Source organism: Pipra filicauda, unplaced genomic scaffold, assembly GCF_003945595.2.
Source record: "Pipra filicauda isolate LSUMZ 115617 unplaced genomic scaffold, ASM394559v2 scaffold114_size2234877_pilon, whole genome shotgun sequence".
In the NCBI taxonomy this organism is placed as follows: domain Eukaryota; kingdom Metazoa; phylum Chordata; class Aves; order Passeriformes; family Pipridae; genus Pipra; species Pipra filicauda.
In genome coordinates, this window is record NW_024103596.1 from 1,965,039 (window position 1) to 1,990,977 (window position 25,939).

The window sequence follows — 25,939 nt, forward strand, 5'->3', positions numbered from 1 at the left end:
CACATCGCCCAGCTACAGATACCTCTTAAACACCTCCAGGGATGGTGACTCCAATATCTGACCACCCTAACGATGAAAAATGATGACCTACTGTGGTCCCTTCCAACCTTAACCATTCTGTGATTCTGTGCAGGGACAGGAGTTGGACTTTGATGGGATCCTTGAAGGGATCCTTGTGGGTCCCTTCCAGCTTAGGATATTCTATGATTCTGTGAACTGTTTTGCCAGTGGTGGTTGTTCCTCATGTCCCTGTAACATGTGCCCAGTGCCTGCCCATGACCCACTGGGTTCCTTAGTCCTTAGAATCTCCAAAGCTGGTGTGATTGCAAGCATTGCACCTGGAAGAGGGGTAGTGGCTTGGAAGTAGGTGGGTAACAATGCCAGCTGGAGTATTTTCTTCCAGATAGCAGTGAATTCTCTGCAGGATGTCCACGCAGCACAACAGCCAGCGGGCAATTTAGCAACTCTCTGGTGGGGGGGGTCCCCTTTGCCACCCTCCCAAAGGTGTCGCCAGGGCCCACTGGCATCCCAAAGGCCAGGCTCTGTTTCCCCAAACATGACAGTCAGAGCATGCCCATGCACAGAGACATCTGCAAAACTCAGCAAAATTCCTGCTGGGAGCAGCCTACTTTCAGAATCCTCTTGCACTGTTCGTATCAATGAAGTTTATTGTTCCTCTGCAAGTCCTTTGGGTACCGAGGGCGTCCACAGAAGGAGCAACATGGAAGGCAGGGGTGTGAGCCAGGCTGCTGTTTGCAGGCTTCCAGAACGTGTGCTCTGGGAGCCATGGGAGAATTGAGGTGGGAGAGAGCAGGCATCCATGGCTGTGAGGGGCTCTCCTGGTGCCACATTCCAGGAGGAGGGCCTCACATCCCAGCAGGGTGCCCATGTCCTGGTGGGGGTCCCAGGGGGTGCCCAGGGGAGGAAGATTTCAATATTCCCCTCCAAGGCACAGCAGTGGGAGCAGCAGGCTTCAAAAAGTGCCTACCCAGGTCCTCTCCAGCTCCGCCTCAGCCTTCATCACCTGCTGGCCGGGTGGAAAGAGCCTTTGTGACATCCCAGAGCCTTGTGCCACAGCAGCCTGTGACAACACATTGGCTACACCTGCAAACACGTTCCAGCAGGGCGACCCCTCAATCCAGGTGGCCGCTGCCCGAGCTCTGCTCTGGGTCACAGCATGTTGAGGTGGTTTCCTCAATGAGACCTCAATGAGGCTCCTCCTGGTGCTGTCCCTGGCCTTGGTGCTCTGGAGCCTGTCTCTGTCACCCACTGCCGCCAAGAGGGTCAGGGTCAAGACAGCCATCATTCCTAAGGGCCCAAAAAAACCATCCCTTGTCACAGGGAGCGCAGCCTCTGACCTGCCCTACCCTCTGGGCCAGCTTTGGGTCTACCTTGCCTGGGGGGACATGCCCCGTCTGCTCTGCAGGAACTGGGAAATCATGGGGGTGATTGGTGTGGCTTTTATTATACTTCGCATCTGCAGAAATGTGCGGGAACCCCAGAGTCAGGCGAGCACTCAAGAGCAGTCATACAGGAAGAGACAGGTGCAGGTAAGCACAACAGCCTTGGCTACGAAAAACCAAAACCCAGCATGGGCAAGAGAGCCTTAGCAGGCCCCGAGGGGTCCTCTGCCTCTTCCCCAGGGACACAACAAGCCACAGGTCTGACACTCTCTGGAAGCCCCCAGCATGACATGGAACCTGCCAGAGGTTTCCTCAGCCCAGCGTGCTGCCTGGAGCAGTCCTGTTAAGGCTGAAGTGCTCCCAGAGGAAGACAAGGCCAACAGGACCCTTCTTGGCTCCTCAAGCTCCTGTGCACTTCATTGTGCCCCTGGCTCTGTCACTTCCAGGGAAGGGAACAGGCAGCTTCACAGTCCGTGAGGACAGGCCGCCGGGCAGAACGCACCTTTAGCCATGCCCAATTTTACAAGATGATGAGGGCTGAAACCATGCTGCTGCTCAGGACCACCAGGTCTGTGCATCGCCTTTACCTGCAACAGCTACGGCACGAGTACTACCAAAGGAAGGTAGCAGAAAGATTTCGGAAGAGCAGGACCTTCCCCAGATCCCCTGGTCCCAGCTCCAGCTAGAGCCAGCGCTTGGCCATTGGCAATGGAACGGCAGCGGAACAGGTGAGCACTGCTGTCCATGCAGGGTGGGATCTGAGGCAGAACAGCTACCCATGGCCATGAGGTGTCCCACGGGTACCACATTCCCAAGGAGAGGGGCTCCCGTTCTGTCAGGGTGTCCATCCACATCCCCAAGAGGTTCCTGGCCGCTGTCTGTGTCCCACCGAGGCGCCCCGGGTGTGCCCGTGTCCCTGTAAGGTGTGTGGTGGTTGCTCCCTGTGTCCCTGTAAGGTGGCAGGGGCCAATGGGTTCTTTAATCCTTAGAATGGGTGCTGGGGACAGGGGGGTGCTGCTTCTGCCCATGGTCACTGCCAGAGGCCAGAAGCAAGTTCTTCCCCACAGCAATCCTGTCCCCACCTTGGCATCAGCACATCACCATATTCTCACCTGAGGGGAAACTGCACAGGGGGACTTGCAGGGGCAGCTGTGCTGGAAGTCCCCCTGAGGAGGGACAGGGACACGGCTCATAGCTGAGCTCAGGGACCCCAGAGAAGGGATAAAGCTGGCACCAGCTCCTCTCCCAGCCAAACGGGGAGATTTAAAGATCTTTAAAATTCACAGACTGCCTGAGGTCAGAAGGCTCCTGGCAGCTGTTTGTCCAAGCCCATGCTCAGAAAGGGTTGTCTCGAGCAGTTACCCATGAACTTCTCCAGGTGGCTTTTAATAACTCCAAGAATAGAGACTACACACCACCTCTGGACAAGCTGTGACAATGCTGTTACTCTCACAGCACTTAAGCGTTTCCTGATGTTCAGAGGGAACCCCTTCTTTTTCAGTTTGTATCCATGTCCTATCACTGGTCCTGTCTTTTCACCCTCCCTCCTGCTATTTATATGCATTAATAAGATTCCCCCTCAGCCTCCTCCAGCCTGAACAATCCTACATCTCTTAATCTTTCCTCATAGGAGAGACATTCCATCCCTTCATGACCCTTCGATGGACTCTCACCAGTAGCTCCTGTACTGGAGAGCCCAGAACTGGACACAGCATGCAGGTGTGGCCTCACCCAAGCAGAAGGGAAGGATCACCTCTCTCAACATGCCAGCAACACTTCCCTAAAGAAGCCCAGGATACCCTTAGCTCTCTGCTGCAAGGGCACATTGCAGGCTAACCCGGACCCTCACAGCCTTCTCTGAAGAGGTGTTCCAGATGGGCGGCCCCAGCACGTACTGGTGCATGTGATTGTTCTTTCCCAAGTGCAGGACTTTGCAATTCCCTTTGTTGAACATCAAAAAGTTTCTGTCAACAGATTTCTCCATCATGCAGATCTTCAGTGAAGATGTTTAATTGCCTGGACCTACTGTGGACCCCTGCCTACACCACTGATCACCACGCTGTTGGGATCAGCCTTTCAGCCCATTTTCCATCTATCTCTAGGCTCATCCAGCCCATACATCAACAGCTTCACTATGAGGATGTTACAGGGGACCATATCAAAAGCCTGACACAAGTCAGGGTAGACAACATGCCCTGCTTTTCCCTCATCTACCAAGCCAGTCATTTCTTCTGAGGGAGTTATCACATCATTTAGGCAGGACTTCCCCTCTGTGAACCCATGCTGACATCAAGTGGTTCACCACAAAATTATTTACTCCTTTGCTAAAAACAGCCTCACCCTTGCCTGACACCCCACTAGTGCTAATGCCACCCTGCCTGTGAGGTCTTTTGATGAAATCCACTTGACTGTCATCTCTTCAAGATACTTACTGGGAAGGGCTGAACTTGTCCCCCTCCCTGCTATCCTGAGAGCACAGAGGGGTTCCACAAAACCCCCAGGCACATGTGCACCAGGACTTGCTGAGAAATGGCTGGCCAGCCAAAAGCCAGAGCCACTGCCTCCAGCACCTCCTTCTTCACCAAAGCAGCAGTCTGTGCCAGCAGCTTTGCTCCAGGTTTGGCTTTGACTTGCACAACTAAGACAACGTTGGCCAAGTCTGCTTGCATTCTGGGACCGCAGTCAGCAACATGCAGTACCAAACAGGAGACAATAAACACCAGCATCCATTTATTCTGTCTTTATTCACTGGGGAGAGGAGGCCAGTATTTTATCTTGAGAGCTGTCTTGGCTGCTTAAGCCCTGAGAAGCCTCACCAGTTCTGCAGGGCTGTGGTCGCTCTTACCTACAGCAATAGGTAGAATTAGCCAGTGCCAGCCCTTGCTTATGGCAAAACTGGCATGCCTTGGGAAGTGCTGGAAGGCAGGGAGGGGAATAAAGGGCTGCCATGTGGCCCCATCGCAGACCAAGAGGGAATGAGTTTGCCCCGGCAGCAGTCACTGGGGGGAGGTGTTTCCTTTCTCGTTCTCTGTAAAGACCAAAGCTTGTCTCGGCTCACATCGGGCTGGAGAGCAACAGCGCATGGTCTAAGGTCTTAAATTTTTAACCATATAGAGCAAAACCCATGCTCTGGAAAGACTGAAAATTATCAGAGAGAGCAAGTCTAAGGGCTCCTGCTCCAGGCTTTGTGGGATGGATGCCCATGAAATTTTGTTTCCAGTAGAGGAAATCGGTCTCAGCAGCATGAGGCAAAGGATCTTTCCTGGCTACTGTCACACTACATCCCCTTCAGTAGCTCCCACCAAGCCCCTGCCCCAGCCCAACTGCCCCACCTCGCTCCCCAGGCATTCCCAGATCTGCAGTACAACCCCACCAGGACCCCCAGATACAGCTGTTGTAGCAGTACTAGATTAGGGGAGACTAATTCTCACCCTGGGCAAGGGAGGGCTTGCCTGGGCAGCCCTTGGGACAACATACTGCAGGGACAGTGTTGTCTACCAGGACACAATGAAAGGGACACAGGCCAGGCAAGAGCATGCCCTGGAAAAGGGAAGCAGGGGACTTCTGGGCACCCAGTTTCACACTACCCTGCTGGGACCTGTGGATATCCCACACGGGGATGCCAAGCAGTCCAGGGACCATTACATAATGCTTACCCCCTCAGCTGCCTTTTATCATCTATTGCCCCTTTCTTTTAGAAGAGGCTGGTTCCCCCTTAACTGTATGTCACAGACCCCAAATCCCCCATACAAGAGCAGAACTTTTCCAAGTGAGGAATGACAGGCACAGCTGTGACCTGCAAGCCAACCTCCAGGCTCAGGGTTGAGCCCAGGGCTCAAGTAGCGGTGCCACCACAGACATGGCCCCCAAACTCCAGAGGGACTGAAGGTATCCACATGCTGTCCCCACACAAGCCAGGCAGTGAGACTGCTAAAGATGCGAGATGCCATGTCTATGTAACCACACTCCCAGCACCACCTACCAGGCCCTTGCTGGAGGGTGAGACAGCAGCCCCACACCTGTGGTGGGAAGGGGTTTCAGACACAGAATGGGATGCTGTTGAGGGACTGAGACTTGGAGGTGCAGAGACAGTCAGGGAGAGGTATTTCCACATCATTCTCCTAGCTCCCAGTGGCATTGTCCAGCGCCTGCCAGCCAACACCAGGCTGCTCGGACCTGAACAGCAATGGCAGGAGGAGGCAGCCCCAGCCCAGTTGTAACACTCATGCCACACTCAAGCTGCCACCTCCACCACAGCCCAGCCCTTCCCTGGGATGGAGACCTGGGATACTAACGCAGTTGTTGAATGTTCTTCCTTCCTTACCGCCTTTGAGGTGAAGATCCTGACACCAACATCTCCCAGGACCTTCTTCCCGGCCCCTCCCAGCAACACCGAGCCTGGCAAATACCTTATGGCAAGTAATTTTACGTTATTCTGCATTTACACAAAAATAGAGCAATTCTATATTTATAGAGATTTATAGCCGGTTCCGTGCTGGAGGAGTTATTGAGCAAGGCCAGGAGCTGTGGGCGGTCCGGGCTCCCGAGCAACCGGCTGCTTCTCATTCGGCATTTCGAACATACAAAATTAAAGGCATTCGTCTCCGTCTGGTTTCTTAAATAGATAAGGGGGGATCGAACGGACAGTATGTACAGAGGGGCAGGGGCAGGGCCTGGTGCCCGGCCCGCAGCCTCACGCCTCCGCCCGGGGTCAGTGAGGCCGGCTGCTGGACTCTGAGGGCTGCCGCTGGCGCGGAGGAGTGTAGCCGTTCAGGTAGCCGTTGCTCTGGCGTTTGCTGAGTCCTCCGTTAAGAATGTCCTGGATGTGCTGCACTATCAGGTTTATGGCCACTGTGAGCAAAAGGGGGAGAGGTTGCATTAGGATCGCTGCAAATCAACCAGCAGGTGCCCCTGCTGTCTCTCTCTCCTGCTCCTGGTCCCCTCCTATCCCAACCTTGCGGGGAGGAGCTGCCCCGTTGCCCCACTGGGACTTTATCCCTCTGCCCCAGCTAAGCCCGGCACTCAAGCCAGTATGGTCAGGCTGATTCCAGGCCTGGCTGACCCAGGCCTTGAAGAAGTGCATTTCCCTTTATGTGAGATGAACCAGGAGTTTGCTTGGAAGTACTGAATATAGATGGGCTCTTAGGCTTGAGCAGAGAAACACAAACTCCCAGTCGCTAATGCTCCAGGCAGGAGCAAAGGGAACAGGCTCATCTCAGCAGAGTGTGTTAACAGCACTCTCTCGGGTGGCAGCGGCCTGGGTCACCTCCGTGGCAGGTCCTGCTACCTCCTACATAATTCCACTGCAAGAGCAACAGCCCAAAGCCACCTGCCAGGGGTCTGGGTCCACTTACCTTCATTATCTGCTCCTCTGGGAATGATCACGTCAGCATACTTCTTGGTCTGGGAGGAGAGAGAGCACTGTGTTACAGGGAAATTGGAGAGACACCAGGCTGGGGCATCATCCCTGCTTCCTGGGGCAGGTCCTTGCCCTCCCCTTGCCAAACCCAAACCCACTGATTGCTGATAAACCATTTTGGATGCTCTCTTTGGTGTTCTGCTCTGTGTTTTGAGGGTTATGCTTTGTGCCCTGATTCCATTTTCCTGAGCTCATAGAGACGCCAGTAAGAGGCACCCTAACAAAACCTGGAATTAAGAAGCCTCATGATCACAAGACTCCAGCATCTGATGCTTTTGGGAACATCCTTCTCACTGAATCCATCCAGACTTGCCTGAGCACAGCCACATGATCTGCTCAGAATGGGGGGAGAATTCCCTACCACCTTGCTTGCAAAGAAGGTGTGATTCAGGACACCAGTTCTGACCTAGTTTCACCTGCAGGTGCCAGTCTCAGTTTCCTCCCCCATTTGTGTCAGTTTTACAGCTGACAGCCAAACTCCACCAAGCCAGCTGGGTGATGGGTGTCACCTGACACCTCCGAGTGCTTCCAGACATATCAAAAATCACCAGGATACGTTGGACCATTTCAGTGCTGGACTGCTCGGCCCAGAGCTGGTTTAGGAGTCGAATAACAGCAACAGTGGGTGCTGAGCGTGCTCAATATCTGCATGCAATTGCTCTGCCACTGAGCACAGGGCTGGAAGTGGGAGCAGACCACTGCAAAGCTGTGGGTAGGGACAAAGCAGTTTTCTGCCCTCCCTGTTTCACATTTCATCCTCCTACAGACTCTTCATCAGAAGACACTGATGAAGCAGCATCTGCTGCTTTACCTTGCTGGGGATTGCAAGGAGAGGAGCCTTGCAAGCTGGACCTGCCTTTTGGGAAAAGCCTTTCTGGGATTACACTGGAAATGGTCCCCAGAGCCACAGCGGAGAAAAGGGAGCTGCATAGGAGCCAGGAAAAGATCCTGTAGCACAGAAAAAATCAGCCCCTCTTATGGGAAAGGGTAGAGCTGGCTAGGCTGGCACAGAGATGCTCCTGAGGCTGGAGGCACAGGTTTAATTCCTGCCTGTGATGCTAGCCAGCAGTTCCCAGGTTGCAGGACTCTAGTGGCTCAGTTCCTCCAGACTAAGACAAAAATTCCTCATATAACTACCACATCTGCCTAAAAAGCCTTGAGAACCAAGGCACAGGATCCTCTCCATGAGAGCCAGGAAAGGTGTACAATGGCTAATCCTGCAAACATACTATTTCCCCTGCAAGTTCTGCAGGACTGGTCTCCCACATGCACAGTGCCTGTCTGCTAGGGAGTCTTGCCTCCAGTAACAGCTCCCAAAAGAGCTTCCTTTCTCCAGGCAGACCTTGCAACCCTGGCCCACCCTGGCCACTCACCAGTCAGGAAATGCAACCTGCAAGGCCACATCCCATGGTGTGGAGAGAAGCAGCAGCTTCCCTGCTCTCCCAAGCATGAAGCAGCAGCACTGGAGAGTGGAAAGGGCAGGCAGGACAGCCCAAAAGAGTAGGCAGCCACAGCAGACACTACCTGGGGGCGGTGATCTCCCCTTCCCTGGCTAAAGGTAGCCAAGGATCTTCCCTCCCAGGCTGGCACCTGCTGAGATGCCCAGTGGTTTGTCAGGCCCTGTGCAGGGAGGGGTTTCTCTTGTCATGTCACCTTCCCCTAGGGAACGGTGATCTCACCAGGAAGGCAGTGGCTGTATAAATAGTCCCCATCTTGCTCTGCCCCGGCCAGCACTGGCAGCCCCATTTTGGCCAGAGCTTGCAGGGAAGGAGCAATGCACAGAAGGCTGAGCTGAGCTCTGGGCACAAAATGCCCCTGTCTGAGGAGCTGGGCAGGGTATGAGGTGTTTTTGGCAGACTCCCGTGGATGTCACTCCCCTGACTTACCGGCAAACAGAACTCCTCGAAGGCAGGCTTGACGAAGGTGATGTACTGAGATAAGATCTGCTCGAGGTCCCTGCCTCGCTCACTGATGTCTCGTAGCACTGTGGGGAAGATGTAAGGCACAGTCAGGAGCTCAGACACAAATCTCTCCACCTTCTTTCCCTTCAGTACAGCCTTTGGCCAGCCACTCAGCTATTTTGCCCAAGGTCTCTGTTCCTGGAAGCTGTTGCCCATGTGTCTGAGCACATCCCAGCCCAGCTACATGCTTTTAACCCGCTTCCAAGCTTTCCTGGGAGCCAGGGGCTGGCTGACCTGACCAAGAGCTTTTCTTGGCCTCCTGCCCTTCTCAGCTCTGCAAGCACATTCCTGTTGTAACCAGTGGCACCCTGGTCCTGACTATTCCCAGCCTCAGCCCTCGCCTCCCTCCTGTGGCTCTGCCTTGCTGGACAGGGCATTCTCTCAGTCATCCCCGTGCAGATGTGTCCAAAGAATAGAAATGCAGTGAGGTTACTCATACACATACTAAGGCCCAGTTTAACTCAGGTCTACAGAGGCGAGGAGAGCAAAACTCAACTCCCTGCCCAGCTCTGCCAGGCTCCTCATGCTCTCCTAGGTCGAGTGGGACAGGAAGGCAAAGCATTCTTAAGGGTGTGCTTGAAGGAGGTGAGCTCAGGAGGAAGCCAGAAGGCAGGAGAGCAAGCTGGCCTCCTGCTTGTTCTGCCACTGGGGCCTTACACCCTGTTTGCATGAGCTATTTATTTGGGCCACTGCCATCTCTGCTCTGAAGACACTTCACTGTGGACAAGTGGCCCAGTTCAGCAGGAATTCAATCCACAGGGAAGAGCCAAAACAGCCCTGTGGCCGAGCAGACAGCTCTTGGCTCTCCCCAAGGGGCTGTCTGGCTTTTCCCCAGCATGCTAGTGCCTGGCACTGGGCTGGGAGTGAGCCTTCCCTCATGTCCCAAGCAGAGCCAAGGCACGGCACTGCCGGCCTGCGTGACCTGCTGGGCAGCCACTGCCCCTGTGCTCGCAGGGCCAGGACAGTGCTGGTCTGGCACCGTCCCCACGGCTCTTTGCCCTTGGCCAGCAGCTTCACAGCATGCCCTTTCACAGCCCTGCACAGGGGAAGTGATGGGGGGGAAAAAGGATGTGTGCCAGCTCCCTGCCTGCTCCCAAGAGCAGGAGCAAGCCCCTGCTCAAACAACACAGAAAAAGAGGCACGGAAAATAAAACAGGCTTTTGTTTCTCAGGTCCCACACCCTATTTGTTGTCTGTGCCAGGGCAGGGAAGGGTGTACTTACAGCACGTGCAGGAGGCCCAAGAGCTGCCCCAGGGTGCAGGGGCTGGTCCTAACAGGGCAAAGCTCTCCTGCCTGTTCCCAGGGCAGACCACAGCAGGAACTGCCCCCCACACAAACAGAAGTCAAGCACCCACTGTCTGGTACCTGAGCCCAAAGCAACAGGTCCCAACAACCCAGGCTAAGACCGTGCACCCAATCTGGAGGGATCGCTCACAGGGCAGGCAAATATCCCAAGGACAGATCGGCACCCATTTGAAGCCAGCAGGCATCACTCAAATCAGGCCCAAAACACGCATGTGACACCGGACCTTTGTTTTACGGAAACTGGCCAAGGACAGGGCAGCGAGGGATCTCAGCCAGAATCAGGTCCCTGATCCCCATGGATCAGGCTGTTTGAGGTACCTCACAGACCTTGCCCCTTGCACTCTGCTAGTGACATTTTTCTTGGGAGAGGGGCCGGGATGGGGACAGTGCGAGTTGCACACACTGAACCCCAGCACTATTGATCAACTGAGCCATCAGCAGGGTTTCCAGGAACCTCACTTCCTGCTGCTGCCCAGCTGAAAAGCACATTGATGCAACCCTTTAGGACTTCTGGGACAGAAAGATGACTCAGGGCCACATCACAATGCAAGATCCCAACTTTTGCTACAAGCTGCCTCCAGCTATGTTCCAGGGACATGATTACACCTTTGGCACCTCACACACAGGCTATCCTTTCCCAGAAATGCCAGGGAGACATACAGTAAACAGATTTAATGCTGCAGTGGTCCTACCAGCTGCTGACAGCAGACAAACAGCCAGATTTCTACCAGGGGAACACAAAGTTGCCCTAACTAGGAGACACCAGCACCTCAATCAGCCGAGCTGCCCCTGTGCAAGCAACTGATGGTGAATGGAAGAAGTACAAGCCTTACCAGAAGCAGCGTGAGCACAGCAGTGACCTGACCTGAACTGGCTTTGGTGCCCACTAACTCCACACAACACACCTCTCCTGTCCTGAGTGACCACCATAACAGATGGAGCCCAGTGCCATGGACTAAATAAATGCAGTGGACACTTGGGGCACATTAACAGGGATGATCCATAACACGGGGAATGATATCTGTATGTTACATCAAAGGATGGGAAGAAGGGTGGTGGGTAAAGAGAATGTATTGGATAGCGTGGGACCTGAGCATGATGGAAGTGGTTTGGAATAAGAGATGGAAGAATGTGCTGGTTTTGGCTGGGATAGAGTTAATTCTCTTCACAGTGGCTGGTATGGGGCTGTGTTTCATATTTGTGCTAAAAACAGTGTTAGTAACACAGAGATGTTTTCGTTGTTGCTGAGCAGTGCTTACACAGATCCAAGGCCTTTTCTGCTCCTCACCCCACCCCACCAGCAAGGGGAGGGGACACAGCTGGGGCAGCTGACCACAACTGACCCAAGGGACGTTCCATACGTCCATATAGGATGACATAAAGCTGAAGGAAGGAGGAAGGGGAGACATTCAAAGTGATGGCATTTGTCTTCCCACGTAACGGTTACACGTGATGGAGCCCTGCTTTCCCTGGGACGGCTGAACACCTGCCTGCCCACGGAAAGCGGTGATAAATTCCTCATCTTGCTTTGCTTGTGGCTTTTGCTTTACCTCCTGAACTGCCTTTATGCCAACCCACAAGTTTTCTCACTTTTACCCTTCTGATTCTCTCCCCCATCCCACCAGGGGAGGTTGGGTGAGCAGCTGCGTGGAGCTGAGCTGCTGGCCGGGGTTACACCAGGACAATGTGCTGCCCCGTAGCTGGGTGTGGATCCAGGCTTCTGTTTAAAGGGATTAAGGCTCACATTTTGGGATCTTGCAAGTGCGTATCTGTGACCTGCTAATACATCTCCCTGTGATGACTGTGCTGTCACCTCCCTGGATGAGTCATGCAGGAACAGTGGGCAGGGTCAAGAGGGATGCGTAAAAAGGAGATCTTAATCAGTGCTGATGACATCCCAGCAGCTGAGGAGGCTGTGTATCTGCCTGACAGCAGGAGGGCAGGCAAGACCAGCTCTATTGCAGAGTGGAACAGTCCCATGCACTCAACACTCCCAGACTGACGCACTGAGACACGCTCCTCTCGTCACAGCACAGAGCTCTGGAAGAAACCACTCCTTCTGCATCCCCAGACACCCTGTGGAGTCTCTTGGAGCCAGGCAGGGGAAGGGACAGTTCAGACAGAAGTGAATTCTGACCCCAGGAGTCCTCAGATGCTTTTCCAGTCAGCCAGGAGGTGCTATATCAGTGAACCGCTCCTAAAGGCTGCTTCAAAACGAACAGCATCTCAAGTCATGCAGACCCTGCAGAGCTGGAGTTCCTCCCATGTCAGCTGGCAATCCATAGCCAAGCCAGCTGGACAAGGGGAGTCCTAGAGAGGGATGTTCTGGTTTCTAGGGCTCTTTGCCCCCAAACCATAACCCCAGTGCCAAGAACCCCAAAGAGGCTCCACGCTGCATTGCACAGACCAAGATGTACAAGCAGACACTCCATTTGCACCATCCAAAACGGACATTCTCACACCCCAAAACCATCCTCAGAGCACTTTACCTGTTAAACTGTCTTTATCTCAATCCACAAGTTTTCTTACTTTTACCCTTCCAATTCTCTTCCCCCAGGAGACTCATACCCCAGGTCCTGAGGGGATCTATCAGGCACTGCCTTCTGACTGAACTGTCCAGATGCTTTGCCTTGCCTGCTGCACCCTTCCGTGCTGGTAACTGCTGACTGGCAGCAGCTGCCACTCAGCTGCTGGCACAGAGCTGGTGCTGTGGGGCCATATGAGGACACGGCACGCTCAGCAGTCACAGTGCTGCATGCATCAGAGCAGGAATCCCAGGCAAGGCAGCAAAAGTCCCAGGAGACGCGGAGCAAGGTGCTCTCCACTGCCACGAGCTGCCCTCCGTGACACTCCACCGTGCTCTCCACCAGCAGCAGCACAGCTTTGTGCCAGCTCTGGTCACTGTCACCTGCCTCCATGACCAGCTGCCCGGATCAGTTAAGGGATATTTCTGTCCCCGGTGCACAAGGCATGTTAGGGCCTCACCTCTGCGGGACAGCCGGGTGTCCGCGTCCGTGTCCACGAAGAGCTTCATGCGGAAGAGGTCCCGCACCTCCTGGCTGTAGAAGGCCAGGATGCCTTCGAAGAGCACCACGTCGGCAGGGTACACGGTCACCGTCTCCTCTTTCCTAGCAGGGGGAAGGAGAGTCAAAATATGCCGGTGGGGAGGGAAGCCAAAGAGAGGGGGGAGGGGGGGAAAACAGCGGTGCTCCTAGGCACTGCTCCAACCCTGGGACATCACTGCTGCACCAGGGGGTCGACCAAGGAGAGGGCAGACCTACCCCACCGCCGTGAAGGGAATCCAAGGCATACGTACGCTTCCTGGAAGGATAAATGGCAGAGCGGGAAGCACACTAGGCCTTCTCCCCCCACCTCAGCCAGCTGCTGCTTGCAAGTGTTATGTGCCAAGCCGTAAAAAGCCCGGGAAAGCCTATGCATGGGGCTTGACCCACAGGAACCTGCACGGCCAGCTCTGCTTCCCTCGGGAACCAGGCAGCACTCCCCTGACAGCACAGCGCTTTTGTGGGAAATGGAGCAGGGTCACACCATCCATGACCAACAAAGGCATGCAGAAAGAAGCTGAACACATGCAAGGGAAGTGTTGCAGGAGCAAGAACTGTCATCCTCCTCCTTTCCTGGCACTGCTGAGCTGTTTGAGCCTGGAATACTTGTTAAAGCTGCAAACAGTTTATGGGGAGAGGAAGTGTAGATGGGGGAAAAAAAGGGGGAGGGCCTTAATCTCCCTCCACTGACGCCTGTATGTTGCTGGATGTCACTGCATGGCTATTCCAGACCCTCAGACTGTTCCTGTATCTGTCCTGGATCCTCTAGCCAAGGGGCTGGAGTAGTTAGGACGGAAACTTTTGGCTGGCAGGTTAGGTGCCTAAGAGCAGGCATGAGAGGGGCAGGCGGTTTGGGCTGGGTGCTGCACCACAGGGCGTTAGCGGAGGCACAGCAAGGCAAGGCAGGAGCAGCTGTTAGACCTGGAGTGGGAGACAAAGTCATAGACAGGAATCTGGACCGTCTTCCCTTCTGTGATCTCTTTGAGTGTTTTCACGATCAGCTCGTTGTCAAAGGCATCTGAGGAGAGAGGAAACGTTACCCGAGGCAGCTTTGCAACCTCTCCCACCCACCAGATGCTGAGCTCAGCCCAGCCAGAGTCACTGGCACCCTGCACTGGAGACAGACAGATGTACAGACTTGGGAGGAAAGCCCTGCACCTCCCCATGGGCGTAGCAAGACCCAGCTCTCCCAAAGCCATGGGCCTTCATGGCTCTGCAGCAGCCTGGGATGTGGCCCACAGGGATCAATACCGCCCTTGTACAGCAGCACTGACAGCCCGGGTGCAGGAAGGCATCTCCTCCAGGGCTCCAGCCCTTGGAGAGACTGGAGCAGTGTTCCAGCCTGGAGCCACTGGACAGACAGGGCTCTGTTTGCTCAGTGCTCGCTGCCTCTGGCCATTGTGCTCGTGGGGACGAAGGGACAGTGGCTCTGGAATTTCCCCACCAGGCCCGGAGATGGTTCAAAGAGCCTCTGTCTAGTAACAGGGCACAACCCCCTCGGTGGAGGGGTTTGCAGAGCAGCTGCACAGATGGTTCCCTCCTTGAAGGAGGGACATGGAGCTGCTGGCTGCAGGGGGCTGTGCCAGGCCTGATCTCCCTGTGTCCAACCCAGCTGCACCAAAAACCAATTTGTTCCTTTGCAATCTGGTCTAGTGAAGGGTATCCCTGCCCATGGCAGGTGAGGTGGAAGATGACCTTTAATATCTCTTCCAACCCAAACTATTTGATGATTCTATGAAAAAGGTGTTCAAACTGGGGGATGTTTTTGCAGGAAGAGAAGCATCTTAAGAAGAGTTTGAGGGTTCACAACCTGCCCTTTCTCATCGCAGACACTCCACCCCAGAGACAGTTTCTTTCCCAAGATGCAGAAGCTGTACTGCAGGGGACACAGGTGGCCAACTAGGCCACCCAGTCCTGCCCCATGTAGAGACAGAGCCCCAGTGTCCATGCAGGCTCTTTGCTGGTGAACTGGGGGTCCCACTCCAGCCCTCGCCCCACACCACGTGGCAGAGCCCCAGTGCTGTTCTCCATTCACCTGGGTGGTCAAAATTGAACTGGCCTTTGAGTGCTTTGGATTTCTGCTCTGAGGTGAGGACCCGGTAGAAGCTGTCCTGGCTCACAATCACCACCTGCTTCTGGCGGTAGTCCACCTCATTCTGGCCCAGCAGCTGGACGATCTTGGAACATACTGAAGACTGGGAAAGGAATGGCAAAGGAAGCAAGTGAGTGGCAGGTGGTATCTAAGTGGCACAGGGCTAACATCTAGCTAACATTCACTCCTGGATGCACAGGGCACTGCTCGCTGGACCTCCAGCCGAGAGTTTGTGGTCGTCTTGAACGCCCAGCCCAAAGCCACTGAGGGAAAAGTCCTCCAGAGGCATCACTGTGGTGCCCCTTAGTGTGACAGCAGCACTGAGGTTGCTGCCTGCCTCCCTCTCCTCCGCCCCTATGGCCTGCCCACAGCTCCTGTTCTGGGTATAAGTGGCAGCAGGAGAACAGTTGGCTCCTCCCTGGGTTCAGCCACATGCCCAGGGGCCCCAGCTGCTCCAGCCTGCCAGGCAGCTCCCCAGGGAGCACAGCTTTGGGACACCAGGGCTGAGCCTCCTCCCTGGGAGGAGCCCGGTGCCTTGGCTCCCCCAGCCCTGATCCAGCCCAGAAACCCCACCACAGTATGGGCACAGACAGAGAGTCCTCAGAGGGAGAGCCAACAGAACCCAGGACGAAAAGGCACCAGGAAGAGAGCCCTGGGACTTTATCAGAGAGCTCTGCTGCCAGGGCTGGGAGGAGCAGCCTGAGCATATCCTGGTGCCTCTTGGCACAGCAAGCCTAAGGGCACTGCGGAGTCAGCGGCTGGAGAGCCACGTGGCTCTGGCTGCCGGTGCAAGATCCCCAGAGCGCTGCTGGCACAGGGACTGGCACCTCTCACACCACACAGAGCGGGCTGGGTGGGGGTGGCCAGCATGGACTGCTGGCACTGCAGGAGGCAGGGTCACACTGGGCCCTGCCATTGCAACACGACTCAGAGCTTGGGGGACAAATCCCACAGCCTGCTTCAGTCCCTTCTCCTTAGTCGCAGGAGTCCTTGGCCGCTGTGTAACGCAGCGGTGTTAACTGCATCACCAGCTGGCAGCCAGCACTGCCCTGGCCAGCAGGAGCCAAGGTCAGGCTGGCTGGGGAACGCTCTGCTGCCTGCAGGAGCCCTGCATGTCCCGCCTGCTCCTGCCCCACGGCATCCACTGTTCAGGGCAAAGTAGGTGCTCCTGGTGCCAAACTGAGCTCCTTCACCTCATGGGAATCACGTTGGCTGCAGATGCCCTGCTGAGCCACTCCTGGCCCTAGTCACCACAAACACTCTGCTGAGCCCTCTGCCTTACAAAGAGCAGTTTGCTTGCCCCAACCTGCCTAGCCCAGCCTGCCAGTGGCTTTTTCCATGCTCCCACCTCCTGGCTGGTTCAACCATCTGCTCCATACCGGGCTGCAGAGCTGAAGATGGTGCTGGTGAGAAGGAACAGGGAGGGGAATGCATGCCTGGCAGAGGAGGTCACCCCAGCAGGCAGAGGGCAAGGCTGTTTGCCTGAGAAGCTGGAAGATTTGACGGCATTCCTGCCTCCAGAGACCGTCTCTTCCCCTCCAGGCCAGGCTGACCTGACTTGGCTGTGACCGCTGGGCTGTGAGTCAGCCCCAGCCTGGCTGGAGAGCCTCCACACAGCTCTGCTGCTGAGTGAACTGGCTCGGGCTGCCCGACAACAGCCCGGGCAGCCTGGGGCACAACTCCGTGTTTCAGGTCAGGGATGGGGTCTCCCTGAGCATCCCACCTTCTCCTCCTGCTTCTCACAGCTGGCTAGCTGTGCTTCCTGAGCCACGCTGGCAGCCCTGCCCTGCAGCAGGCGGCTACCACCCAGAACAAAGCCCTGCATGTCGGTGCCAGTCACTTGCCCTTTGGCACACGCAGGCACAAAGCCGGAGCCCAATCTCTGTTTCCTCTGTTTGCTCGCTCCCCACATCCTTCTGCAGCCGGGGTCAGCCCTAGTGCTTATCCAGCTGTATCCCATAGGTTTCGCAAAACCAGGGCGTGCACAGTGCCTCTCCTCCACTTTTCCTGCCCGCTCTCTCTCCCTGGACACCGTTGCCTTCCCATGCAGCGAGGAGATGTAGTGCAGCAGGGTTCAGCCCTGGCCACAGCTGCCGAGGACACCAAACTTCCCAGGCCCTTTGCCATTAGGAGTAAACCACCTTTCAGCACAGCCATACAGGTTCCCAGCCTACAGATCCGCAGGCTCCACATGGATCTGCACCAGGAATTGCTTTCCCCAGCCCAGTGGAGGGAACAGGGCTCCTTTACTTTGGATCAGTCAAAGTAACACACCAACTGCGCTCACTCTCTCCCCTTGGACCTCAGCACATGGATGGGCAATAAAATCATTTGAGAGCACCAGACAGTTCCTGTCAGTCTTTTTTCTGCCTTATGAACACAAAAATCTCTGGTCTACTGACCCTGGAAGGTGGAGAAGAGTCTCCACCAGCTCTGAAAATCACCCACACCCCACAGCTCAAGACACCCAATGGTGAGAAAAATCCAAGGAGAAAACGTCCCCTGGCAGCTGGAGACTGGAACATGTCCTCCCTTGGGGTTCCAGGATGAGGATCAGAGCATATGCCAGCTGCATTTGCCATCAGGGCTCTGGGGTGGACGGTGCCTCTTGCAAAAGCATCCAGGCAGATGCTCCAGACTCTTCCCTTTTCCATGGTGGGCTTTGGAGAGCTGGCAGAAGTGGTAGAGAAAGACGACCATGAGGATACCCTGTTCTCAGGACCAAGCTCAGGTTCAGCATACCACACTGCCTGGGTGAGCAAGGATGTCACCTCTGGGGTCTGGGAAGAGGCACACATGTCACCTTGGTCCTGCAGGTGTGGGCCACGGCACTGCTCACACATTAAACCTGCATTGAGTGCAGCAAGACAGAGGGACATGAGGGGACAGGGTATGTTCCTCCAACCCCAGGGCTGCGTTCATCTTGCCTAAGTGGGGCAGCAAACCTCAGCAAGGTCCAAGTGAAGGTTTTTCCTTTTCTCACTATCATTTGTGATGGAAACAATGGTTCATGAGGGGCATTCCCTGATGCCAGTTGAATATCTCCTACAGCTGGACAGGCAGTTTTTCCCCTTGGTTGATAAACACCCTCTGTGAAGGAGGAAGAAACACCAGAAACACGGAGCTTGGAAATTCCCCTACACAACAGGAACAGAAACTCCTGGCCTCGGGAAGTGTCCCCCCAAATGACTGGCACATCCCCTGCTTAAACCCTCTTCTCCCAAACCAGCACAGCATACATACATGACTGTGAAATATTCACTAATAATTAGAAATGGCCACAGCCAGGCTCCGGGGAGGCTGGCAGATGACCAGAAAGACCAAGATTGGAGCATGACTCCAAAGTACAGTGCCAGGATGCAACCAGCCAGGATGCAGGGTAACCCAGGGGACACGTGGTGCTGGCACATGCACTCAGCACCCACTTGAAGGGACGGCCTGGGCTCAGATTCCTTCCTTTGCAGATTCCTTGTGGCTTCTCCCCGGGGAGAAGACAACTATTGTTTCTTCTCTGAGAAGCCCAGGACTACAGGAGATGACTTGAGGAAGATGACATGATGCTACAAATGAATCCCAACAGAGAAAAACTCTAAGATTTGAGCCCCACCCCTAGCTCTGCCTTACATGACACATCTCATCTGCAGTAGATGAGAGCCATGCCAAGGCTTCCATACAGCCCCTTCTCCATATCCACATCATCCATGCACACCTCAGCACGACCCAAGGCGAACACTGACAGTGATTCAGCCGCAGTGCATTCCCGGCAACAGGATGCTTTCTCAAGCAAAAGCCTTCCCCTCCTCCAGAACTTGGTTAAAACTAAATATAGCCAGGACCCAGCAGCCTCCATGGTTGCCAAGCAGACCTTTCCCATGTTAGCCACATGAAACCGATGCAGGACTTTCCAAGCACACAGGCAAGGAGCGAGCCCCAGCCGCTGCCACCGGTCACGACTTCCCACACGCTGCACCGAGGGGAACTCGGCCCCTGCTTTGAGCAAACTGGCTGCAACCCCCAGAGCTGCACTCCCCCAGGCTTTGTGCTTGAGCTGCTCCCTGGGAAAGCTGTGCCAACCAACCCACACCACACACAGACGGTGGGGAGGGAGGTATCCACACAGCACAAGCGGCAAGCTCGGAGAGGTTATTCCTGAACAGAGGCAGCTGCAGCTCCCCTTGCAGGACTCCTCCTCTGAACCAAGCACACAAATAGCCAGTGTTCAAAGAAGAAGCACAGCTTTATTCTGCTGGAAAGGAAGAGGCAGAGGGCACCTGGGGGAGAAATCCAGCATATTTTCCCAAAAGGAGAGAGGTGGTGCACAGGGGAAGAAATCAAGACTGGTGTTCAGAGGCCTACCCCTGACATTTATTTGGAATATATTAATTACCTATTTAATTCATGGCCTACAGCCAGCTGCTCAAATATTCTTCAGGAGTTGACTAATTCCCCAACATTATTATGCAGATTATCCCACAATCCCTCTTGGGTAGCTCTGATCAGGTAGTGAATTATGACTTCAGATGGGTATTAGGGAGAAAGCTGATGGACAGTGCCACAGTCAACCACCATGAACCATCACGTGAAGGTGCCAGGCAGGACACAGCTGATGCCTTCTGCTCCAGGTTTGGTGCAGCAGCCACGGTAATACAGGTACTTCTGCTTCTGGGGGGTAAGGCCTGTCCTGGGCTAGCAGGAACTCCTAACCTTTGTGCAGGTGGACATGCTAAAACCTACTCACTAACAGCAGACCGTCCACTCCCAGAGAGCCTGGCACTACAGAGGGGTGTCCAAGCTCCCTCTACAGCTGCAGGAAGGACCTCCCATCCTCCCGGGGATTCTAGAAAGGATACCCAGCAAAAGTGACTTACCCAGATCAAGTCATTTCAGCCCTAAAGAAATGCTGAAGCTGCCAGACCTCTCAGGAGCAGGTGAAGAAGGGCTGTGCCAGAAGCAAGACCTACCAGAAGAGGTGTGTGCTGGGCTCCAGTGTGCAAGGAGGAGAGGCCCAGCCTCCTGCCACCACTGCAGGCTGCTTGCCCTGAGCCAAGCTGCTGCTCACGAGGACAGTCCTCCTCAATGGAGCAATGCCCTTGGCCCAAGACAAATGCTATAGCCAGGAGCAAGGACAGACTGCAGCAGTCACATCTCACCAGGGAGAGGAGCCCAGAGGTTATCTCCAGGGACACCACTGCCATAATGCCCTTCTTCGGGATCGGGATGTGAGCAGGCTTGGCAGGGGCTGTTGATGGCTCTGCATCCGCAGCAGCCTGGTTGGGGTGCCCTCATCACATGCCTGTGGATAAAACAGCCACCAGTTTTGGGATCTAACAGGATTTTCCCTAAGATCAAACATCAGGGACCACTGTCATTACTTGTTTCATTTCTCCAGTGTCCCCTGTAGCACAGTTCTCTTTCCAGGCATCACAGGGGGCTATTACTCAGTCATGTCCCTGAAGTCAGGAGCCGTGGCAGTGCTTCCCTTCCCTCCAGCAGCACATGAGTTACAGATTTTGGTCTCTTCTTGAAGGTTACGGTAATTATAGAGTACTAGGAAGTGCCTGGTGGACTGGGGTGACACACAGAACAGATACCAAATTGGGAAGGGTCCCAGAGCATCTATCAAATGTCTGCCCTAGTTCATGACCCACGCAATCCTTTCCAGTCGTAAAGGAGCACATCCGTACGGCAACACTGGGACTGGAAACTTGCTATTCTCGTACCAAAAGCCTGGGCCTCCACCCAGAGCTTTCCCAGGCAGGTTCACCATTCCTGCCTTTCCCTTTGGGAGCCACAGGCCAACCAGTCCAGGAGTGGGATAGCCAGGTTTCTGTTCGCTCACCCTGGGACACTGTGCATGTGATCAGCAATGCCAGGCTGGAGCACAAACACAGAGGCTCTAAACACAGATTACACACAGGGAGGAAAACAAGCCCTCTAGCACAATCCCTCCCAATCCTCCGGTTTTAGGCACAGGATATTTTTCCTGAGCCCCTGCTGCAAACTCCATAGCCCGGAGCTGGCTGAGCCCACGGGACTATGGTAACCAGGCTCCATAACGAACTCACACATATTCCATCAGTAACAGGAAAGGGCTGACCCATCAAAACGTCCTGTGTATCAGTCTGATCGGGGCTGGCACAGAACAACGTTCTACTAGAAAGTTTGATGAGTCTCTAGCACACGTTGACACCAGTGTTTAACAAGTCAGACCTTGTGATACAGGGCTCCTGCCAGCCACAGAACAAACGTCACCAGGAAATGGTGCTGAACCGGCACAGGGCTGCTGAAATTCCTGCTAGTGCCCCTGGGTCACTCCCAGGCTTCTCTGTCAGCCATCCAGGTGGTGACATGATGGCAGTGATCCCCGGGCTGCTGTGGGGGACCTCAGCCCTTGCTGGGGAAGGGGACTGAGCTCTGTCACCAAAGAAGCCCCGTGCAGAGATGGAACTGCCTCATGCAACTCAGACCACTGCTTCCCTGGGGAACAACACGCTGGCTGTCCCACCCTGGCTGGGCAACACCAGCCTCCTTCAGCTGGCTCACTTTTCTAGGCAGGCAGCTCAGACTCAGCCAGCCTTCCTGGTGTTTAAAGCAAAGTGCCTGGTGGAGTAACAGTGAAGAACACACCTGGCTGCAATCTTGGTGCTCTGCAGCCTGGAAACTCTGAGGCTGCATGTTCAAACAGACTGTTAACTTCATGTACTAACTCAAGACCCAAATGATGCAACCACGGGGCTACAGTGGCACCTACATTCAGCCCTCACTAGTTTGAGTAATGAACAGCCAACAAAAGCGTTCAGCCCTTCACAAATCTGTCTTTTCTTACAAGTTCCTGTTGGAAGGCAACAATCGGCACCTCGCTCCACGTGGGGACAACAATTAATGCTTCGGCCTGAGCTGAAAGAGCTCTTCCCACCCCCGCAGCCACCTCAGTACCAGATGCTCCCACTGCTGCTGGGAGCGAGTTGCTCCAGCACAGCTGGCAGAGCTGGAAGGTCCCAGCAGCTAAACTGAAGTGAGGATATAGGAAGGGCTTTAGGGGGTATCCCAACACTTCCCAGCTCATCTCAGTAGTCAGTTCCCTGAACTTTCCTCCGGCCCGCAGCCTGGCTGTCTGCCTTGCAAGCTGCAGTCCTTGGTAGTCAGGAATCTCTTGCAGGAGGGAGGGAAGAAGCTCTTAGCACAAAGACCATGGGTATAAGAGGGAAACTAGAACTTTAGCAGGGCACTTGAAAATGCATAGGATTAAAGAAAATTCTTGAAACAGCCTTAGGAATCCCTCTGAGAAAATGAGGCGGTTGCAGTCACCTCCAACTTCGACACAGGAGGGGACGGTCTTAATGCCATGTCCTCTCCTTTACCCCAGGAAACTGCAGCAAGCTCTGCCCGGGCTGCACAGTGCCTGGATTTTGGGAGACAGTGGAAGAAATGCTTCCTCCCAGCAAGCTTTTGTGAAGAGCCTGTCCCAGCTGAGCTGACTCAAAACAGCCACCATGCAGCTGGCACTGCCCTCGCAGAAGCTGCAGCATCCCAGCCTGCCCAGGGTGCTCTGTGGCTCTCCAGTTTCACTCCTAACACAGTCCAGATTTCTTTTCGGAGCCAAAACCGGGAGAGCACTCAGGGTTCTACCTATCCTATTTGAGTGGTCAAAGTTGCTCGAGCCTCTTTTGCTCGCTAGGGAACAGCACTCAGCCTTTGAGCTTGAGTTCTCACAGATTTGCCTTTAAGGAATACCAGCCAAACACTCCCCAGCTCTCTGGAAAGGCCAGCTGCTTCCAACACCAGCTTCCCCAGGGCACCACAGGACACAAGTAGTGGCAAGCTACAAACAGGATCTCTTCCTTCCAGAGTCTGACCACGCTGGTTCATTGAAAGTGGTAGGGGGGACTGTGGAGCCTTTTTCACCCATCTCAGGCTCAAAAGCAGCAGTGGGAAGCCCTCGGAAGGCAAATTCCCTCCGTTATCTTTGGGCTGGTGTGCTGCCAAAGGGGTGTGTTGTGACAACAACCCTCAGTTGATGTCAAGGCGAGTCAGATGGATTTGTCACTTTCCCAGTGGGAAAGATGCCTGCTTCACCTTCCCACTAGCGCTTTGTTTTCACCCAGAGCCGGCACACCGGCACAGTAGGCCCCTGGGCTGGATTTTAGCTGGAGGCAAGCCCTTAGCTAAGCACATCAGCCCCACCACTGCTCTCTGGGAGCGTGCTGCAGCACCTGGCATCACCTGGCACAGGGCGCTGTCACCAGGCATGTGGGGGACAGCCCCTCTGCAGCCCTGCCTTGCATCTGCACCACATGTGAACTTGAGGGCCTGTGGGCACAAGCCCCAGGTCCTTTTTCTCCTGTTGCTTCTCCACGTGCAAGCTTTTTTTTTTTTTCCACCAGCATATTTCTTGCAGTCTTTCCCCACCAACTTTGTACGATCTGCTGGATTCCCTTCAATGGACAGCACTGCACAGAGGTTTTTAGCAGGCAGCAATCACTGGAGAGGGGGGAAAATCAAAGCTGAGAGACAGGAAAAGCCAGTTAGTAACATCTCCCTTGCTAGGAAGAGCCATTTCCCTATTATTTTTTACTAAGGCAGCCTGCTGCTATTAAGCATTTTCCCTTTGAAGTTGAGAACCACTGTAGCGTATTGTACTGTAATCACTGCTTTTACCTTGTGGGCCTGAGACACCGTGTTCAGAGACATAACAGTTCAGCAGCGCCAGACACGATGTTATTGGGACAACTACAGAGAGGCAGACCCACGCATCAGAGAACAGACAAACCCAGCGTGTTTGAGTCACCAGGAGCGGTGCTGCAGGAACAATCCAGCTTTGGTTCCCACTGGAGGAGATTGCATCCTCTCTCACCATCCCTCCCCTGTTACAGCTGGATTTTTCCCCCTTGCAGCAGCAACAGCAGTCCAAGAATCAATAGGGTACTCAGAGGCACATGCTTAAAACACTGGGCTGAAACACAGCAGTTGGATTATGCCACCTCTCAAGGGAAAAAAGGGGTCCCCACCTCTAAACACAAAACAAACCAGAGATGTAAGGCTCATCCTCCTCCCATGCTGGCCCACATTCAGTTTCCTTAGCAAGCAATATTTCAAAGGTATAGCTACTTCCAAATCTATTCACGCTCTCCAAAATGCCTCTTAAAAACGCAGGTGGGACGTGCTGCCCTGCACAGAAAGGCTGATGAGCCGTGGAGCTGGTTTTACTGCTCTTAAATAAGGGGGGGGGGAAGTAATTTTCTTTTCATATTAGGAGAGAAAGCGACCTAGCTCGGGTTAAACAAATAAAGTAAACCCCACAGCGTGAAATAACTCAAATAAAAATGCTAAAGAGCCGTAAGGCTGCCCTGCGCTGCAGTTTGGGTGTAGCAGCCTCCCGGGAAGACCCGCATTGCCCCGACGGGGCGGCTGCCCCGGCCCCGCAGCCCTCGCCCCGCTCGGCTCCCACCTGCCGCTGCCAAGGGCCAGCCCCTCCCGGCACAGCAGCCAGGAGGTCGTTCTGCCGCTGTGAGTCAGCATTTGCTGCAGAATCCCCGCTCCTGCTACCCCCAAAGTTGGGCAGAGAAGGGCACCCCCACGCAAGACCGACACCGTTACGGGGAAAAAAAAAAAAAATAAAAATTAAAGAATTGCATCGTCCCTGTGGGGCGGGCAGCCCCCGGGGACGGTGCAGGTGAAGGGGAACGGGGGCAAACGCCGACCACAGCCACAGACGGGAGGATTCTGCAGGGGGATGCCACCTCCCCCCCCCGGCTGAGCCGGGGCCACCCTCGCCCCGCACGGCCCCAGCGCCCTCCCCGCCTGGACGCCCCCCTTCCCCGGTGAGGCGGAGGGGCGCAGGATCCCGGCCGGGAAGAAGGGGTAAATCCCGTACCCACCCCACACCCTCCATCCACGTGTCCGCGGGGCTCCGGCCACCGCCCGGGCAGAGAGGCCTCGGGGGCCGTGCTCCCTCCGCAGGCTCGCCCTTCCCCGGGCAGCCAGCGAGCCCACGCGGCTCCATTCACACCCGCATCCCCATCCCCACCGCCGGCCCCGCATGCCCGGCCGGCGCGGCGGGGCCGCGGCGAGCGCACGTGGCGGGGCGGCCGCTCGGACCCGCCGCGCTGCCATGTGGCCGCCGCGCCCGGCGCGGGGGGGCTGCACCGCACCGCGGGGCTCCCCCGGGCCCCCAGGGGCTGCCCCGCCGAGCCCCCGCACCTTGCCGCTGGCCGTGCCGCCGCTGACCCCGATGAGGAAGGGCTCGCCGCCGCTGGGTTGCCCCTGCTCCTCCAGCCGCTGCTCGCTGTCCCCCGCCATCCTCCTCCCCTGCTCGCAGCCGCGCCGCCGCGCCTCCTCCGCCTTCGCTCGCCGTGCGGGGCTGGATTTATCTGATGAGTCAAGGGCCTTCCTCCCCGCCTGGTTCACATCCCCGGCGCTGCGGCTCCCTGCCAGGTGCCTGCCGCAGCTGCACATGCTCGGGCCCAGCCCGCCGGCGGGCGGCACTGCGGCCGCACGGGCCCGCACCGCGCCGCGCCCTCCCGCCCGCGGACAAAGGCGGTGCGGCCGCGTCGTGCGCCGGACCCCGCTCGGCCTCCCCACCGGCTCCCTTTGCCCGTCTGACCGCTCGCCATCATCCCAGCGAGTGCTGGGAACCCCCACTGTGTGTCCCCCACGAACTTCCATTGTGTGTCCCCCGCGAACCTCCATTGTGTGTC

At 55.5% G+C, this 25,939-nt stretch overlaps 1 protein-coding gene and 1 long non-coding RNA gene across 2 annotated transcripts; one reads left to right on the top strand and one right to left on the bottom strand.

The window, feature by feature from the left end:
- Positions 1-157: 157 nt before the first annotated feature.
- On the top strand, positions 158-4,136 carry LOC113998203. Its single transcript, XR_003544373.2, has 3 exons — positions 158-1,550; positions 1,850-2,131; positions 3,034-4,136. It is a non-coding gene; the product is annotated as an uncharacterized LOC113998203 (long non-coding RNA).
- On the bottom strand, positions 4,112-25,696 carry UCK2 (uridine-cytidine kinase 2). Its single transcript, XM_027740691.2, has 7 exons — positions 25,443-25,696; positions 15,186-15,345; positions 14,072-14,168; positions 13,074-13,216; positions 8,709-8,806; positions 6,758-6,806; positions 4,112-6,254 (listed from the first exon to the last, which is right to left on the bottom strand). The coding sequence occupies exons 1-7, from the start codon at positions 25,539-25,541 to the stop codon at positions 6,115-6,117; spliced, it is 786 nt and encodes a 261-aa protein (XP_027596492.2). The 5' UTR covers positions 25,542-25,696; the 3' UTR covers positions 4,112-6,114.
- Between the last annotated feature and the right edge of the window lie 243 nt (positions 25,697-25,939).